General features: G+C 40.7%; 1 protein-coding gene across 1 annotated transcript in view; it reads right to left on the bottom strand.

The window, feature by feature from the left end:
- thsd7ba (thrombospondin, type I, domain containing 7Ba) overlaps positions 1-18,774 on the bottom strand; it is a 112,078-nt gene extending 93,304 nt beyond the window's left edge. Inside the window, exon 1 of the mRNA XM_036540554.1 lies at positions 18,633-18,774. Within this exon, the coding sequence (XP_036396447.1) occupies positions 18,633-18,774 (142 nt within the window). The remainder of the gene's footprint in view (positions 1-18,632) is intronic.
- Between the last annotated feature and the right edge of the window lie 1,236 nt (positions 18,775-20,010).

The following is a 20,010-nucleotide window of genomic DNA, read 5'->3' as shown; positions in this document are numbered from 1 at the left end:
GACTTTCTTTCAGAAGCACTTGAATATTATAATTTAACCATCTGCCTTGGTTGTGTCCTCCAGTGCCGTTGGACTACTTGAACTAAAGAGCGTCTCAAGCACAGACATTTCTGGAAACCTGTGTCTGGTAAACTGAGCCCATAGCTTTCTTTCTCTGTTGCTGAAATCTGACCCTTACAGCCACACAAACGACAGGGTGTTTCTATATAAATGGCTATCATTCTGTGAGAGGTGATAGCTCCTTGTTCCATGAAGCCAGCTGGGTCAAAGGTTCACGCTTATGGAAAGCGACTCCCTTACTGTTCTTTCTTCCTTGCAAAAATTCCAGTGGTGCTTGCGGTCAAATACGAAATCATCCGTTTCTGATTTACAAACTTAACCCAGCACCACCTACAGCCACCCCTGCATTATCTGTTTCTCGGTGATTTTGGCTCTTCTCCCAAATTGTTTTTGAATGCTGAGGATTTTTTTTTATTGCTTTTAGAAAATAGCATAATTTCTTCCACCTTTAGCATTTTCTTGGTCTTACTGTCAGGGTTGGTCATGTTTTGTGTGCTACATTAGCCCTGCTTGTTCATTGGTTCATCACTCAGTCTTGAGCTGCCATGCCCTGTGTACGTTCTCATGCACTAAGCCTGGTTTTCTCAAGTCTTTAGTAAAAGTTACTTCGCTTTTCTACAGCCCATCTGTGTTGCTGCGTGGTCTCTGCACTTGGATTCTTCCTGCTCTGTGTAAAACCTACAGGTGATGTAATTAGCATTATCAACACCGGTTCAATTTGTGGCGCAGTTCACCAACGTACAGTGATTCTGTCAACCCGGCTCCAGCTGGTGGCTGGGATTCCTCATGCCTCTTATCGTGACTCTTGAATGGTAGCTGCCAGTAGGAATGGGCTTGGACAGTGTCCAAACAGTAATCTGCTCATTAAGTAGATATTAATTCCCATACAATCAAAGCGTGAAGGTTGCAGTTGATGTGGTTATAGCAGTACTTCACTTGGCTTGGAGTCCGATTAAGAGATGGTACTTGGCCATGGGCCGAGGTTGTTGACCCCCCCATGCAGACATCATAGACAGGGAAAAAGAAGGGGGGAGATGGAGTGGAGGAGGGATTGCCGGGAACAGGTGACACGGAAATGAAGCAGTAAGTGCAAAATTTATATTCATGGATGTGACCGATTTGTCTAACTTTGGTTAGACGAATCTCTGTTTGGAACTTCAGCTCTTAAAACGCACCAGCTTTCCTCCGTTTTATCTGGTGGGGCCCTCCATTCAAATAATTCTCACGGCACCTCTGTTCTTTTAAGCCGAGGGAATTTGCAAGAGTGGTTTTTCTTATAATGGATTGTAGTTACATGGCACCTTTCAAGCATGTCAAAGCTCTTCACAGTAAAAGGGGAGAGACTCAGCTCAGCAACCAATGTGTAGCAATCCCCCCCCCACCCCCCGGGTGATGCACGGCAGTCATTTTGTGCCAGAATGCTCACCACACACCCACTGAGGATCATGGGGGCAACGGTTTAGCCAGATCAACTGAGGACTTTTTATATTGACCAGCAGTGTGATATAGTGGTAAAGAGAAGTAAGAGTTCTGTGCTCTGCTACCTCGGGTCGCCTCTGTGTCCTGACACACAAGGACACATCTCTCAGACCCGCCTCTCCTCAGTACTTGCTCCACACTGGTGGAATGAGGTTCCTGCTGAGATTCGTACAATAGACTCCCTGGGTGCCTTCAAGACAAGACAAAGCTGAAAACTCATCTTTTCAAGCTGTGTCTCTAGTCTGTCTTCCTCGCTATCTATCTCTATCTCTCCTATCTATCCCCATTTTCTATAAAAACACTCTACACTAGTTTAGCACTTAACTCAGTATCTAACTGACCTCTTGTAATACTTCTCGATAACTACTCTTACCACAGTGATGCACTTACTTGGAAGTCGCTCTGGGCAAGAGCACCTGCTAAATGACATAATGTAATGTACTGTAATTTGTAATCCAAAGCTTGGGAGATTCTCAGGTGGGACACTGCTGTTGTACCACTCGCAAAGGTGCTTATCCCCAAATGTCCCCGTATATACTCAGCTGTAAAAATTTAAGCTATGCGAGTCACTCTGGTTAAGAACACTTCCGAAGCGAATGTAATGGGAAGTGTTCACACTGAAAGAGCTTGACTGGGAATTTGGTCAGGACACTAGGGAACATCTTACTCTTTGGAACAAACATGTTATGTGGGTCATGGATTTTGTACAGCCCGAACTGAATCTGTATACTTTGAAGGTACAGGTTTAGGGCCTCACTGGCAGTCATTGTGTGATGAGCTATTCATGATATAATGCTTCAACTGCAATACTCTGCCTAGTGGTTCACTTGTCTATCTGATGAGGTCAGTGCTGCTTTACATTACCAGACATGACAGCCCATTATGAGACTTCTTGTGCCATGGCTCTTTTTCAAGAATGACTTCAATAACTTCATTATATCTTTTATACAGCACCACACTTGCCTGGAGTTCTTCCTTTAGGCTTTCAAAGCTTCTTCCTTGCAATTCTGCAGCTAGTTGTCCTGGAGTTCTCGCTTAGTTGTGTCGCCATGGAAACTCAACTTCGTGTCTATCGCCTTTGTGTCTCGCTGTCCTTACAAAGTTCTGAGGTGCCTCTGTCTCCTGTGATTTCGCATTTCTTTCTCACTCACAAAGCCTGGTGACTCCACTTTCCATAATGCATGCAGTCATTTATAGACAAGTGTTTCTTGATCTATGCTTTAGGCAAATACATAAATGGAAAGGCATCCAATAAAAGGGGATGGAGACAAGTTTGGGCAAAGATTTTGCAGTTTATATTTCTCTGTAGACATTTAACTATTAATTGTTATAAATTAACAATTAAGGGCAGCAGCGTGGTGTAGTGGTAAGGGGCAGGACTGGTAATCAAAAGGTCGCTGGTTTGATTCCCCAGTTGGGCACTGCTGCTGTACCCTTGGGCTAGGTACTTAACCCAGAATTGCTTCAATAAATATACAGCTGTATAAATAGATAAAACTGTAACCTACGTAAGTCACTCTGGAGAAGAGCATCTGACAATACTGTAATACAATTTTTACATTAATAATTAATACAAAATTTGATAGACGAAAACTGTCCTATAACTAATATTATTCTAAATTCTGAGCTGGCCTGTTTGATGTCCCAACCTCTGAGAGGGGGCACAGTCTGTTGGCACTGACTAGTGTAAATGTCACTGCAGGAGCCAGGTTACACTCTCAGGGATGTGAACAGATGTTTGCAGCGATCTGAATTCTTGACACTTGCGATTCTTCTGACACGTGCGGGTCGTGCCTGTCAAGTACGGATTATTTGAGGCTCTCAGGAAGTTCACCTGTGCCTTCATCACTCTGACAGGGTCTCGGGTTCAGACTGCATCAACGTGACAACGCGGCATCACAGGCTAACGTGAACAACAGAACTCAGTCCTCAGTCCTCAACAGTCCTCAGAACTGTCACCTCAGAAGCCCACGGGGCCACGGGTTCAAATCCGTCTGTTTCCTTGAAAATGACAGCCCGCTAACGTTTAACACCACTGTCACCAACGTGCTGAGATGAACATCGACTGTACAGTTTTAGATGTGGTGTCAGCGAGGATGTGAGAAGACATGCAGATGTAGCATTTGGACAGAAAGTGATTCCACTGCCTTTACCCATTATGTAGATACTAACAGCATCTCATTTGTGTCTGTGATATCAACACCTTGTATATATAGTACCAGTCAAAAGTTTGGACACACCTGATTAAGAAAATGGAAAGCATGCATTCAAAGACATTTTGATCTAAAGACTACATGCTTGAAATCTGTTTCTTTGACAAATAAAAATACTGAAGTTGATGCCTGTATATGAATTTCTTTCTTTCATAGTTTTGATGTCTTTACTGTTATTCCAAAATGCGGAAAATAAAGAAAAACCCCTCTAGGAGTAGGTGTGTGCAAACTTTTGACTGGTACTGTAAACAGCAGACAATCTCCTCACAATTCAAACCCAGCGATTACCATCGACACCAACTTTACATCCCAGCCTGCGGCAACATTTTGGGTGTCCTAAGTATAGAATGCTGCCACTTCAGTGGTGCAGAGAGGGAGAAAAGCAATGCTTGTTTGCTCATTAATTCTACAAGATTAATGATCATGTGCTTTGGGAGCAGAATCTATAGGTGTTGGTGACTGCTTTAGGCAGCCTGATGAAAGAGAACACAGTGGTAAAAAAAAAAAAAGAGGGGCGAAAAAACTGTGCAACTGCATTGTATCCGTGGATATATACATCCCCAGGATGGAGAGCACTGCTGGACTCACTCCCCAGGGAAGGCTGTCTTTACCCTGGCGGAGCACTCCCCACTGCCACAGCTCTGAATATGCTCAAACTGGAATGCTGCCTTGTTTCTGAAGTGTGGTGCATCACAGAGGGTGCAAACACTCAACTCGCGCACCCACAGATTACTGGCTGAGAAAACGGGATTTTCAAAATTCACTTTTTCCAGTATTTAACAGTTGAACCGGTCTGCTTTGCGATTCTGTTTAACTGTCTGTTTTGTGATTCTGGCTTCACAAAATGCTCTTTATTCCTAGGCCCTCTCATGTAAATAACTATGGCATTATAGCATTAGAAAAAAATTTTATAATACAAGTGGGAAAAGCAAATAGAGACAGTTATGTTTATACTGGATTCTGAACTTAAGGTTACATAATAAGAAGACTAAACTTGTTTGAGAAAACGAGTCTGTATAATCCATTCAATCAAACATAATGGACACCAATATCAAACTAGGACAAATATGGTGAGTAATACAATGATTTACTATTGATCGATTTATCTTCATTCTCATTTGACAAGCTCACAAAATACCTTTCTGGAGGATATTAATGATCAATTTTAGTTTATTGCTCAATTTTCTTTGTTCACAGCTGCTCATTTGGCAGTACATTTAAATTACATTTATATTTAGTACATGAAACATCACCAGTCTGCAAGATAATGACAGTACACAGGTATTTTCTTTGCATACATGAGTGAGATGATTCTTTTGAACTTGGATTATGAATGCATTGCAAAACTTGTGTGAAACTTTCTCCAGTGGGAGAATTTTTTTTTTTTTTGCTTAATTAAAATTCCATTCTCAAGGATACAACAGGACATAATCTTCTGAGTCCTGTAACACAATCATCACACTGCCTTTCTATCCCCAATTCAGCGCACTGTAGATCACTATCCCAACATACTCCTCATTTCAAAAAAACAAACAAAAAAAAAGAAAACAGACAGCCTCTGGGTGTGTGATTACCAGCTATGCAAGGACGTTTGTGCCACTTCAGAGCCTGCTGCTTGACCAAGGAATGTCCCGAAAAACCCTCAGATCTGAACACAATAGTACCGTGTTCCTCAAAGTGCCTGTCTGTGCCAACATGAATTTGATTTCCTTCGGTGACGCTCATTGAAATGCAATCTCACAAGCACATCATCTATATATTTCCAACCCAACATCTGCGGTCTGCCATCGCTGTTACACGCGCTTCAAGTGCTCCGCTGAAAACCGCTGTTTGTAAAACTGATGCGCAAATATTTGACTGGTTAAAAGGAGTACATTACAAATCACGAGAGTGTATTTTTGTATCTTGATCACAATCTAAATCTGTATGTCACTGAAACTCAATATATACACATAAGCTTTCTTTGGATCGTTAGTTTATCCCCAGTAGTTAGTACAGAATCAGTTTAAGGGTCTCTCTTCTCTACTACAGTTCAGATGACTTCTTATTTTCTCTTCTGCCACCACATTATTCAGTTAGGAGTCCTTGGTTCCACTCTGCCCCTTTTCTCTGCCAGTCCCAGATGTCTCCCAACTAACTGAATGGCTCTTATATAACAGTCAAATATTTTTACAGTAAGACAAAGCTTTGGTCATACCACAGCAGTAAACTGTAACTGACACATACTCAGTTATGTCCCTTCTCCTCACAAATATACTGTTTGGGTTTGCTCTGGGAACCAAAAGAACATGAAAAGCTCCTTGACGGGAACAGGTCACTAATCCCTGCTAGGCTCATCATTCTGTAGCCTAAAGTGTATCTACAACTGTGTCAAGCCTGGTCTTGAATACTCTAAAGATCTCCTTATTCCTTGCATTAATAACCCACACACTTCTGCTTGGCACTTAACTTGAACTAATTCCCTGTCCGCATCAGCAGAGAACAGGGTCAGAAAATAAACTGTTCATTGCAATAAATAAATAACTAAAATATAGACTGCCCAATCATAATTGCTCATTAAAATCTAAATGTAGTTCTCATTTGATCTTGTCCACAATAAAGTGCTGATCTCTGGATACTTCAGCACCAACGTTATGGCTCCTAACGAATCATTGGCAACAAAGGACTGATCCCATCCTCTTCTCCTGGCTGAATGCCTCTCTCTGAATGGGGTGCCAGTGAAGGCTAATGGTAAGGAGCAGTGGTTGTAACTGAAAGACTGTTGGTTCATGTCCCCACTGGGGCGCTGCTGCTGTACCCTTGGGCAATGCACTTAACCCACACTTGCTTCAGTAAATATCCAGCTGTATAAACTGTAACCTACGTAAGTCACTCTGGATAAGAGCATCTGCTAAATGACACTAATGTGATGTAATGAAATGTATGCAATGCGCATATAAAGCACTATATTCAGTTTTTTGTTTTTTTTTTGGTTCCATTCAACAAGACTATGACAGGAAGAGGATCACATCTCATCTCCATCTCCAGGTGAAGAAATCCTTAAAAGGAGTGAAGACTCTCCCCCCAGGCGATGCAATGCAATGCTCATTGCCACAGGGAGAGGCGTCTGCAGTACTCCAGTACTGACACATGGGCTGGACAGCAGCTATAACAGGGGAACTGACTTGACAGCAATGACCTCTATACTGGTCCAGATAGAAGAAAATATCTGATGACGAAGAGAAAACTTTTCACTGGCACATGTGAAAATGCTTCCCTAGGGGAAAAAAAAAAATCTTTTTTTCTAACGGATGGTATTTTGTTTTATTCACACTCTTTTTTTTGGCTTAGAGTAACAGTTCATTCTGGTCTGAGGAGACCTGTGTTGCTAGGCTTGGCTGAGATGGATTTCTGTTTAGCTGGTGTATGTAATGAATTTACCAAACAGCAAGTCCAAGTCATATAGAAGGAAAATGATTACCACACACAACTTTTTCAGTCAATGAAACAGCATCACCACTGATACTCTTCCTCCTAATACTACTAATAATCGTATCATTGGTAGTCACTATTATAATCACTGACAGTACAATACTGACCGTACAACACTGGCCAAATGTCTCTGAAACAAAGATCCCCAAGGCAACTGTAGTGAATTTTCAATTAAGGGAAGACCGGATAATTCAATATGACAACAGATGGCTCGTATGGCCATATGAAGATTTTTGAACACGACACACTCGGCTTCATCCCTCTGAGCAATCAAAGAGTGATGTAATCACTGTCTAGTGCCATTAAGAACAGACGGTCCAGAAATAAAAAACTGTAAACCCTCTATCAGTTCCCTGAGCTGACCTTCCAATAAATGCCCCTCTGTTCATCCCTAGTCTTTCACAGTTACCTCTCCATTCAGTGGGATTTGTGGAGAAGTTCAGCGTTCGGCCTACCATATCCTTCCCCAGTGTGGAAGGCTTTAGAGGGTTTTCACCTATATTGTCAGCATTCCAATGTGCATCCATACACACTCAGGATACAGAATCCAAGCAGGTTGGACGCATTTGACTCATGGCCCTCTATATTCCGTAATAATCACATTCTGGATAGGAAATTAGTCCATTTCAGGAAGTGTTGTTCAGTACAGAAACTCTCTGGAGCACGTATCTCTGGAGTAGCAAATGGACAGCATTTGAGCCATGTGAAACCAGATTTCTCACCTTAATGTTACATCACAGGGCAAGTCTAGAATTCAAATGCCAGATATGACAGGGGTCTTTCTCCACAACCCTACACGGCCAAGCGGGACTTTAAATAGCAGTGATTTTGAAGGTTAGCTCTGCGTCACCTTTCTCGCATTCACAAATTGAACAGAAAACAGAAGATAGACGACAGTTGGCAAATGTAATCAAAACATGACTCATTCAAGCCTTCCCACAGGAGATGACCTAATCAAGATGGCTGGAGTGACAGGACTTGCATCACCTGCAAAGGGACACTTCCTTCCCCTGTCACTAATCACAAGTCGAAAGCTGAGGTAAGTCCTTGCTCTCTTTTTTTATTTGCTTTCCAGGTCGCTGCATTTTTATCTATGCGCATCATCCTCAAGCGTCACGAAAGAGGGGCTTCAGTCCCTGGTGATGCCGTGTAGTTCCAGCTAACACTCCAGTTTTCTCCAGCCACGAAGACAGAGAAGGTGGTTTATCACTGAAGCTTGGGTTTGGGTGTGTCTGAAGTCATGTACACCAGACACACTTCCTCATCACCCCCCCCCCGTCTCTACTGAGAGGCTGTTCCTGTTCTATGGATCATGTTTCAGGTTGTTTGGCTGTGGACATAAGGCAGCAGATGTTGGCAATTCAAGCACTGACTGTGTCTATCATGCTCTAAGTAAATCAAAATTTTTTTCCTCAGATAGGGGATAAGTAAAGCATAATTCAAGGGGAATGCCATGAATTACCCATGTGTTTCACACCTGCAGGAATAGAACTGTAAATACAGGACCTGTTGAATGACAAACCTCCAAAAAAATGATTAGTCTTCCCCATTCTGTTCCAAAGCAAAATTGAAGCATTGTTTATTCTTCAATTTGGGCAAAAACTACCCTACTCCCCACTTGATCATAACACAATCTAAACAAGCTTGACAAAAGAGGTCGTCAAATTTTCGACTGAACTATGAACACCATTCGGATATATATACAGGATGTATTTTATGAAAAATGCACCCTTTTATTCACTTCTTTTTCTGGCACCCTGTCACTGATCTCACTGAAACTGAATACCTACACTTTCTCCTTCTCAGGCTCCTGTCATATTTAAAAATTCATGACCTCTTAACTGTGAAATAACCTTCCTGACACAGGCTGAAGCTATAGTGTGGCCATGTGTGTCACATTCAGCCATTGACTGTCATTATGGCAAAATGTTAGCTGCTCCCATTATTTAAATATCTCAGAACCTAACATTGAGTGCAGGTGACAGACTTCTGCCTCCTTCTTGTATCATATCATATGAAAATCAATTTCCAAAGACACTTTGAAAATCAGAGGACACCATGCACATGAGCACAGAAAAAATCCTTCGTAACTTGAAAAGAAGTTCTGAGAAAGAAGCGACACTGAAATCTCAGTGGCCTAAGCCTTCAATAAGATTTTTCTCAGGGGACTGAGTAGTGGCCGCCTGGAACATATTTTATTTATTTTCTGGAGACGGGTCCACAGAGATCAGATGTCCGCTTTTATGACCACCTCAACAAGCTCTCTCACTGGAACCTGTCAGAACCATAGGGAGGACTGCTAAATCTTGATTGCACAATCAGTGTGCCGAGAGCTTTGAAAATTCACACTCAGATGTCTTCAAAGATGCCTTGAAGAATCTACACATAGCACTGACCATTACCTACAAAAGTATCATATTCCAAGAATATTTTCTCTCCAGACAGTAATGTATTGCATCTACACTGTCATTAGTTACTTGCCATTGCCACAAAAGGATAAACATTAATAGCTTGTTAATATAAAGAAAAAGACTGACCATGGAGGACATGCGCCCTGTGTAAGGTTATTAATTGCACCTACATATTTTTAGCTTTAAATCAATACACAGCATTGAATTTCTCACCCTTGGTCCCAACAGTGGCAATTAAGAAGGCATGCAATAAGCACACCTTTGAGACTTTTGGTTGTGAAAATCCAGTGAATTCATGCATGTCTATCACACCACTTCAAATAAGTGCAAAAAGCAGTTGCACACAAAAGCTGTGATTGGAATGGTAGTGGATGTTACACATGCCGCTGAAATTTTTAAAAAAATTGATAGATGTGTTTGCTCCATGAAAATTAAAAAAAATCCCAGGATTGATTTGGATTTTTGTTTGGTTGACGCTTATGCCCGAGTTATGCTACTGAGTGATACTGTGATAAACGATTTAGATGAACCTTCCTTCCCTTTTGAAACTCATTGTTTCATTGCCAGGACTCAGCTTCCTCTCTCTACTTGTTCTTTCATGGCCATAGTTTGAAATGTAATTAGCGTGTAGACTGCTGAGACTCGGTTGATCTTAGATGAGTTTATAGAATAATAGCATGAAAACTTTATGAACAAAGCTAAGAAGCAACCATTACATAATGAAGAAATGTAATATCCTGGATCAGAGAGCTGGAAATGAAAGCTGTAATCTCCTGACATCAAAATGGTGACGTTCACATAAAATCCTGCCACTGACCCACATTCACACCAGTGAATCAACCCTTTTGATTTTTCATTCACACCACTGCAGTGGAAAAATGTAGAAAAACATCAACCAGATATGACACTTCTCATACATTCCCAATGCCTTGTACACTAAAAAATGTCTAATTTCATTTTTTTTCAAATACAATATTCAAATTATGATGAAAGCAGAGCAGTCCTGCTTAGTGCCATAGCGTGTATATACAAATATCTAACAAGAAGCGTTGCTTATTTAGAGGTCCATGACTGGAAAACCTGGTACAACACATGACCATCATGTGTTACTGGACAAGGGCAAAATGTAATCATTTTCTGACCGTTATTTATTTTCTGTGTTCACTGCCAAGTAAACTGTTGGAAAATGACATCCTGGCAAAATGGCAGCATTGGTTTTTTTGCCCTCATTCTTTTTAAAGTGATGCCAGCAATGATGATTTGAATCTGATGATTTAAAACATGACCATGAAATTACAGATTTCATGATTTTTATCTGTACCCCCCCCCCCCCCCCCCCCCCACCACTGCTAGAGAGCACTAGCACTTGGGAGAAATGTGAAACCTTTCTGTGATAATGAACATAGATGCAGAGATTTTGAGGTCCATTAAGAGGCACAAACTGCCAGATCTATGCAGAATGCATTGCTATGGAGTCATTTCCACACAAATGAACACAACAAGATGTTCAAAAAGTGTTCAGTTTTCAAAGACGGCGTAGTACAGTGGTAAGGCTCGTACCAGGGCTTGTAACCAAAAGGTTGCTGGTTTGATTTCCCAATGGGACACTGCTGTTGTACCCTTGGGCAAGATACTAGACCCATTGCCTCAGTAAAAAATGTAACCCATGTAAGTTGCTCTGGATAAAAGCATCTGCTAAATGACAACAATGTAATGTAATGTAAAAACAACCTCTCTCCTACATCAACTCTTGGGAGCTTGATTTAGTGTGCACACATCTCCTCAGCAGCAGTTAAATCTCTCAAGGGCTACAAATGCACATGAAGGCTCAAGGTCCCATGAAATGTCAACAGCATTTGATATAAAACATCAAAGCACTCGCTGTGGTGACTTGAGTGCTGAAACCGAAATCTGACACCGACGCTGCGCATATAGAGTGGTAAAAATATATACCTGTGGAATTAATGCCACAGCTATTGTCATTGTGCGAAACTGCCTGTCTATCCGCAAACGTTAATAAAAAACTCTCAGAGAGACTCTGCATTATGCATAAGAACTGTTCACAGTTCTGTGGAGTCCGGAGTATCTACACGCATCTTATCTGATCTGGGGCATGTGTGACTGATAATGAAATCATAATGAGAGCTGAGAAACCCAGCTCTTCCAAAAAAGCGAATCAATCAGGGACTCTGGGCAGCTCAAAATAATACCATTTCCGGCAAGAGGTTGAAAAAAAATGTACCCTGATGCACTTCAGTAAAGATACAGGAATAATTACATTCAAAAGGTAAGAAGGCGGCAGTGTCAAGGATTGATAAAGTGGCCTCACATTCTGTCTAATGCTAAGGCTGGGATAGAGTCTGCTTAGAATAAACGTCAGCTTTAGAGCTGAAAATTCAGTTGTGCTGGTAAAAAGGTTAACTGAGTTTAACTTATATATATGGCCCCAAATAGTTTCTCCTCATGTAATTACAGTTATGGTTATAATGATCATCATTACCAGCAGTCATGAAAAGTATCAAAGTCATGCAGAGTATACCCTGTTACAACATAACACGCAGTATGAGAAGAAATAGAAATTAAAATTCAATTTTATATTAATGATATTATTGTACCTTTAATAAAGATACGGACACATTAATCTGACCTGCAAGTATTAAAACAGAAATTTGAAGTGGCAAATTATTTTCTGTTAGCAAAATAAATAAATAAATAAATAAATAAATAAACTAACAAAAAACTAGCTTTGTAATGCATCTACTATAAAAGTACCACAATATACATACTTATAAGCCATAACTGCTTATTTGGATACCAAATTCATTACAGCTCTGTATGGATAGACAGCAGGTGCAGCAATGGACTCCAGGGATTTTATTTGTGGTTGTAGGCCCAGGACATGAGCTACTTTTCAGGATACATTAAAAAACAAGCTTTGTCTGCTGATTGAATTCAAGGTTGCCAGCTCCTCTAATGAGCTGAGTGAAAATTCCAGTCAATTTAAACAGGAGTGGTAAAAAATGGAAATTAAACAGAGATAGAGTGTAAAATGGTGGTCTGATGGGTGCAGTGAGACCTACTCTATAACAGCTAAATTAATTGGGCTCCTCTCTTTTCTTTTTCCGTAGACTGGCCTCGGCCCAGCGGTGTGCAGTTTGACTAGGAGCACAGCGTGACAGGAGACAAAGAGCGGACATCCAGGACAATTCTGGAACTCTGGACTGATTGGGACAAAGACTGCAGGACTAGGATAGAGACTGCTGGGTTAGGATAGAGACTGCAGGGCTAGGATAGAGACTGCAGGGCTAGAATAGAGACTGCAGGGCTAGGATAGAGACTGCTGGGTTAGGATAGAGACTGCTGGGTTAGGAGAGACTGCAGGACTAGGATAGAGACTGCTGGGTTAGGATAGAGACTGCAGGGCTAGGATAGAGACTGCAGGGTTAGGATAGAGACTGCAGGGTTAGGATAGAGACTACTGGGTTAGGACAGACTGCAGGACTAGGATAGAGACTGCAGGGCTAGGATAGAGACTGCAGGGCTAGGATAGAGACTGCTGGGTTAGGATAGAGACTGCAGGGCTAGGATAGAGACTGCAGGGTTAGGATAGAGACTGCAGGGTTAGGATAGAGACTGCAGGGTTAGGATAGAGACTACTGGGTTAGGACAGACTGCAGGACTAGGATAGAGACTGCAGGGCTAGGATAGAGACTGCAGGGTTAGGATAGAGACTGCAGGGTTAGGATAGAGACTGCTGGGTTAGGACAGACTGCAGGACTAGGATAGAGACTGCAGGGCTAGGATAGAGACTGCTGGGTTAGGATAGAGACTGCTGGGTTAGGATAGAGACTGCAGGGCTAGGATAGAGACTGCAGGGCTAGAATAGACTGCAGGGTTAGGACAGACTGCTGGGTTAGGACAGAGACCGCAGGCTAGGACAGAGATTGCTTGACTAGGCCAGGGACTAAAGGGCTGGACAAGGACTTGTAGGGCTAGGAGAGAGACTGCGGGGTTAGGACAGAGACCGCAGGGGAGACTGCTGTCCTAGGACAGGAAGTCTGGGAGCAGTGATACAGTAAACACGCACCCAGTCAACACTGTTGTTCTTTGCTTTTTTCATGTAACAAGCTCTGCTGCAACATACACACAAAATACCCTGTGAACACCGACCTGAATGATTGTTCTGTAAAAATAAAAGGGTGAAACTCAATGCCTTTATCTTGCAGCTGCAATGATTAATGGCCTGAATGAAAGGCTAGAATGTCTGCAGGAGACCGAAATGTCCTGTGTTTAAGTTTAATGAATCAATGGCAGCGCTTGGTTCTCCAGCTCTCATCCCATTTCTGTTCCATTGTGCTTGTGACATTGCTCTTTGTGTCAGTATAATGTTACCACACTACCTTCACATTACTACGCCTCTATCCTGAACTGTGGAGTAGCACCAAACATACAGCAGTGTCTCAGAAGAGGGATGAGACAAGCCATGTGGAATCTAAAATTTACCTGTAAATGTACCGCATACACAAAGCCTCCTTTCATCCAGGATCACACTCAACAGAATCTTTGCTGAAATGATGCTGGCTAGTTTTGCTACATGGCTGTGTGTATGTGTGTGTGTGTGTGTGTGTGTGTGTGTGTGTGTGTATGTGTGTGTGTGTGTGTGTGTGTTTGTGTGTGTGTTTGTGTGACTGTGTGTGTGTGTGTCTGTTTGTGTTTGTCTGCTCTCAGACAATATAGGCACCATACAACTGCTGTCTGGTTATTTAGATAACCCTTTTTATGCCTGCATCTTTGTCAAAACAGTTGGTTAATCAATATGCTAGATAAAGTCCAGACTTTGACATTCCAAGGTTCCACCGTTGTGTTTCACTGAAAGGAAGCATGCGTGTGTATGCATGGAACGTTGCATCCCGCTTCCTTGGTTGAGACTGAACAGACATTATTTCAACACGCATACAGTCCTGCATACCAGATATCTACCGTGACAAATCCATGCTGGACACAAATCATCCATTATTCTTTTATGTAAGCCATCAGAAAACCAACATGAAAGGAGTTCTTTCCTCCTCAAAGTGCCCAAAGAAACGATGCTGTGCAAACAGTACAATGACTGGCCCATTGCTTCCGCCCCCCAGCTCTCTAATCTAGCAGATGCCGTTGAAGGTCAAACCTGAACAGTAGCTCCACAGTAGCTCACAATCTTCACTGGAGCTGCTTTGCTCAGCCTCAGCCACCGAGTGTAAGAATGAGATCACCAAAGCCTGGTAGTAGCTTTGCTCATTCATGTAGATAGCCCTGTGATCAAAAATGCCATCTGAACCAGGAGTCGCAACTGTACTGTGGCTACAGAAACTGACTATGGGCAAAAACTACTTCTTTGTTTATCTCATGAAGCCACACTAAGAAAGCAGGGTATTTTTTGGTTGTATATCACGTTTTAAAAATGTCTCACACAAACTGTACGTACAAAATCTGGTCTCTGATCCACTAAATAGCTCAACAGTATTGACTGCATGCAATTACATACAGTGCACACTTTATTTTTGATCATTCTCTGGCAACAAAAGAATACAAGAAAATATGAAAAATTGATTTTTTTCCAACACTTTACAGGGAGATGTTTGATACCAGATCCTTATATATCGAATGAACCTACTAAAATTAAAAAAAAAATGAAAACAATGGGTACCTTTGTCCACAGCAATACAATTATTTTATGTCTTATACATCTGTTATAAGGTTTTGTATTTGGATGTGTCTACTTTCTGCTGTTGGTGGATTTGACCACTGCTCACCTTTACAAAATTTAAGTGCAGATATTTACCTCTGTGGCTGGGGAGTTGCTTCACTTAATGACACAATTTTAACATGCAGCAGCCACTAAAAGTAGATTTTTTCCACTTTCCTTGCCTGTCTGATCACCCACTGTAGTTTACTTTGATCCTGAAGCTGCATATTACTGAAAACATAGATAAGGGGAAAAAAAGTGAGGATGTTTTGCAGGATTGACCTATAACACTGCTCCAAAATGACACAATTCAATGCTCGAAGCAGTCCCTACAGGATCCCATGCTTCGGCAATCACGGCAAAAACCGCAGAAACAGGAAGTGTCCAGAATATTTTGTGTCGACTGCATAATCCCATGATCGCCGCAGAAATTCCAGCAGAAAATGACAATCTGTGGCTGTAGTACAGCACTAAAAAAATGTTGATTGTCATTTTCTGCATTTGACAGTCATCCGCCAATAAGGGATGCTTCCCAGAATTCACTCCTCGAGCTGGAATTCTCACCTGTCATTTTTTATCAGAAGCATACCTTACTAGCCCTTGAATATTAATGCCAAAGACTGTGTGAAAACCCAAACTTTTTTTTTGCACAAGACTGAGGGAAAAAACTTTTTTTGTTTCATGCGCAACTATGTACTGGAACACAAGCAAAAATCCACCATGGATTTATATTTGTTAGCAACTAAGTACAACGGAGGAGGCCAGAGGCCATGCTGAGGCAGGCAACACTGACTGATGTGATGCAGAACTAATGAGTGTGGAAAAAAAATCAAGGTAAAAACCTTAACAAAGCATAAAACTCAGTAATTGCGTTATTTATGTTGTGTCTCACATGGATTTGCACCCCTCAGTTGTGGCTGACCATTGCATGTTCACATCTGAATGATGATGATGTTAACATAGCTAGCTATATCTATGACTATCCTGCCTTCATTGTGGTTGTATTAGTCAAATAAATGTTCATTTTGATATTATGGAGTCCCTTCAAAAAAAACAAAAAAAAAAAACACCTAAAATCCTTGTGGGACTGTCAAATTGTTAAACTACCAAAATGTACATTACAACAGTTGGTAATATTTCTGAGGTGGCATATGCCTTAATTTTCAATTTGTTATTAATCCTTATTACTAATATTATTGACACCTACTCCAGGAGGTGAAATATTCTATGATGTAAATAATACATGCATTAAATATATGCAATACATGTGTTTAACCTTTGAAATGTATTATAAAAACATGTATTAAATACAAAATAACATATGCATTAAAGTATGTAAAGGACATCACTATGCCCACATCTTCACATTTTCACTATTCACTATTTCCAAAAAGGGCCAACAATATCTTCCACTAAAATATAGTAATTCCTCTTGTTAAGGACACCAGCGAGTTTTTCTTTGGTTTCAGCGACCCCACAAGCACAGCGGTGGCATATTAGATCAACCGATGTGCTGGTTTCAGGGCTATGCAACCATTTATGTGCCAAGTGTATAAAAGATGAAAAAGGGAGAGAAAACACGGCCTAACACATCCTTGAGGTGCACCTGCGTTTGTGTCCCAGACTGAAGAAACACTAGTTCATTTTAATGTGCTGACCTCTCATTATAAGAATCACGGATGAATTTTACGGATTGGGATTCACCTTTAAAAGAATCCGTTTTTAAGTCATGAGGTGTGGCTGGACTATGTGAAACGCACATAGCATTTCTGCAAAAGTATCTGGCCCTTCAAGATAATTGTTGTGAAAAGCACTTTTACATGCTCTGTACCCCTACAGAAAACATATATTGAGAGTATAGAGACTACATATTTTGATGTGTATCAATCTATTTAAAATACTTAAATTATTGACATTTGGGCATATTGCAATGTATTTCTGGTTTGCATTAACTGCATTTGCAATATATTCTTGGGATGAACAACACGTTTCTCAAAATATTACAATATACTTGATGTCTATATGGGAAAAGTCATCCACAATTCAAGATTTGGATGGAAAGTAATATTTTTACCAATATCTCAGTTCAAAATGAAGCAACAAAGTCAAAATTCATGAAGCTAAAATATCGCAATATGGCACGAACCATTCAAACTTTTTAGTCAATACTCCAGCAACGTTATAAAAGCAATCCGCATGGTAGGTCTTAGAAAGTACATCTCCCTATCCTTGTAAGATATAACTCATCTGACAAGGCTTTACAGTGAGAACTGTGATTTGTGCCCTAGCAAAAAATATGTTCAAAAAGTATGGAATGCTATCTCACTTCAGAATACCCTCTCAACGGCAATAGATCAACTAAGGAGAGCAGGAGTTCCATTACTTACTGTTGCTTTGAAAACTGAGGACGGATTTCTGTTTTCAAATCATTATATGTGAGTATATCCTATGCAGCAGCACTGTCTCCAGTGCCCTGCAGATGGATAATCTAACAGAAAACATATGATTATGCTAATAACCACAAATCCTGCTCGGAGGCCCATCAGGATTCGGAAATTCTTGCTGTGAAAATTGGCAATACTGCAACATGTGAATTGCATAAGGAGATTGAAAAGGGAAAAAAAAAACTGTCAATGTAATTATGGAGAGTAGGACTTTGGTTTATATATGCTGTGTCCTAAATGCACAATACTAAATACATACAAGAAAATCAGAGGAAAAGCAACTCAATAAAATTACGGGAAAAGCAACTAATTAATCTTACAGCAGATTCTAAAATATGACATTATAAATGGTCATAATTCAGTTTCCACTTTAATTTGCTGCAATAAAAACGGTGTTAAAAACTGACTGAAGTTTAAAGGGTTTTTTCCATGTGGGCAGATAAAGGAAATTATATTAGCCCTTCTGAAAAAGACATATAAAATCAATATCGAAGGAAATGTTATGCAATGACTAAATTTCAGTCAGCATATAACGCAGTGTAGGCAGGCAATTACAATCATTTAAAACCAGGTTCCTGCCCACTTAGTTAATCCACTGTGACAGTTTTAGATATGATTTGACATCAAATGATTTTTATCCAATTCACCTTCCGGTTCAGGCAAGGACTTGAATGAACTCACTGGCATCTGAGAGTGAAATTAACTCAGTACCATCCTTGCCTTGCGAGACGTAAGCCGCCTTCTCCTAGGATAAAAATAGGACCCAGTTCATCTTAAACCAACATGCTTTACAGTCTGGCAGATAAAGGGGATGTACCCTTCTTACCTGCTTTCCATGTGTAGTGTTTATGCTTTTGCGACTCAAGGTCAGCCTTCACTTGAGCCGCTATAAGAGACATGAGGAGGAGGAGGTAATTTCCAGTTCGCCATGTCCAGGCAGCAACGCCAAAGTCATCTTTTAGAATCATAGTCCGGCAGATTGACTTCTTAGTCTTGCTTACCCCTGAAGGAGAAAACAGATAATCCATCAGATCATATTTATAGAATAATGACATCCTACTCTTTAACTGTGACCCACGAAAGCACAAAGTCGATCAATAAAAATGGCCTTGATAAAAACTGGTTGTGATTATTAAGATCATAATTTCATATTTTGGACATCTGTGATTGTCTTGTTTTTTATGGCGACGTATATTATCACACCATGTGATTTATAAGAAATGCCATATTCCTGACATTGTTCTCCTGACTTCGGCCAGGTTATGACGTGGAACACCGTGTCCACTGTGTGACTCACATAGCCAGTCTTAGCACACTGATCATTAATCTGTGACTCTGACCACATTTACTGAATACATTTTTGGCATTACCTCTTTTCCTTTACTGCCTTTCCCCCTTGACCTCTGTATTAAAATCATGGCACAACAACAACAACAACAACAACAGCAAAATCAAGATTTCAGTTTCCCCTTCAGTTTCCAGCTGCTGAGTGTCCAGGGAGAATCACATTTCTCATATTTTAATGTGATAGCCTCTATTCTGGACCTAATTCAGCCAATCTGTTTTTTAGATTGCCACAGAAAATATGCATGAGTCTGGTATCTGAAATAGTGGAAATGATTATCTTATTTCTGCACACCCCCCAAGAAAGAGATGTTTTTAATTGTACTGTGTGCAGGAGTGCTTGTGCAGTTAACATTTGGTAACAATATTGCTTCAGGAACACACAATGTGCTGTTCACACCCTGAAAATCACAGTAGGAGCATGATGCTCAGCATCAGGTACTGTGCTTGCATATTGCTCTTCACAGATAAAATATAGAAACATAACAAGAGCAGAATCTTTTCCTTGAATAACAAAGGCTATTAACACCTTTCTTATTGCAGTTCATTTATTTCAGCCAGCGAAAATCGAGATTCATACCTGCAGATTTGTCCTGAATTTCCTGGGTCTCCAACTGTGTTGTAAGAAAGGATATTAATGGGCCTTCTTCTGACAGGTTACAGCTAATGCTGTGAGCCACACGCTAGCGAATGATGTGTTTTGTTTCATTATTTATTTGGGGCATACAGTATGGCATAAAGTAGAGTGAAAGATTTTGAGTGGATTTACCATACTTCTGATAATATGCTTATAATATGCTTATAGAACAAAAAACCTTTTCGTCTGCTTTCTGTACGACACTGTGTGGTCGGACTGGGTT

The sequence above is a fragment of the Megalops cyprinoides genome, chromosome 11 (assembly GCF_013368585.1).
Source record: "Megalops cyprinoides isolate fMegCyp1 chromosome 11, fMegCyp1.pri, whole genome shotgun sequence".
Lineage (NCBI taxonomy): Eukaryota > Metazoa > Chordata > Actinopteri > Elopiformes > Megalopidae > Megalops > Megalops cyprinoides.
Note: the sequence above shows the minus strand (reverse complement) of the source record. Positions and strands in the feature narration are given on the sequence as shown.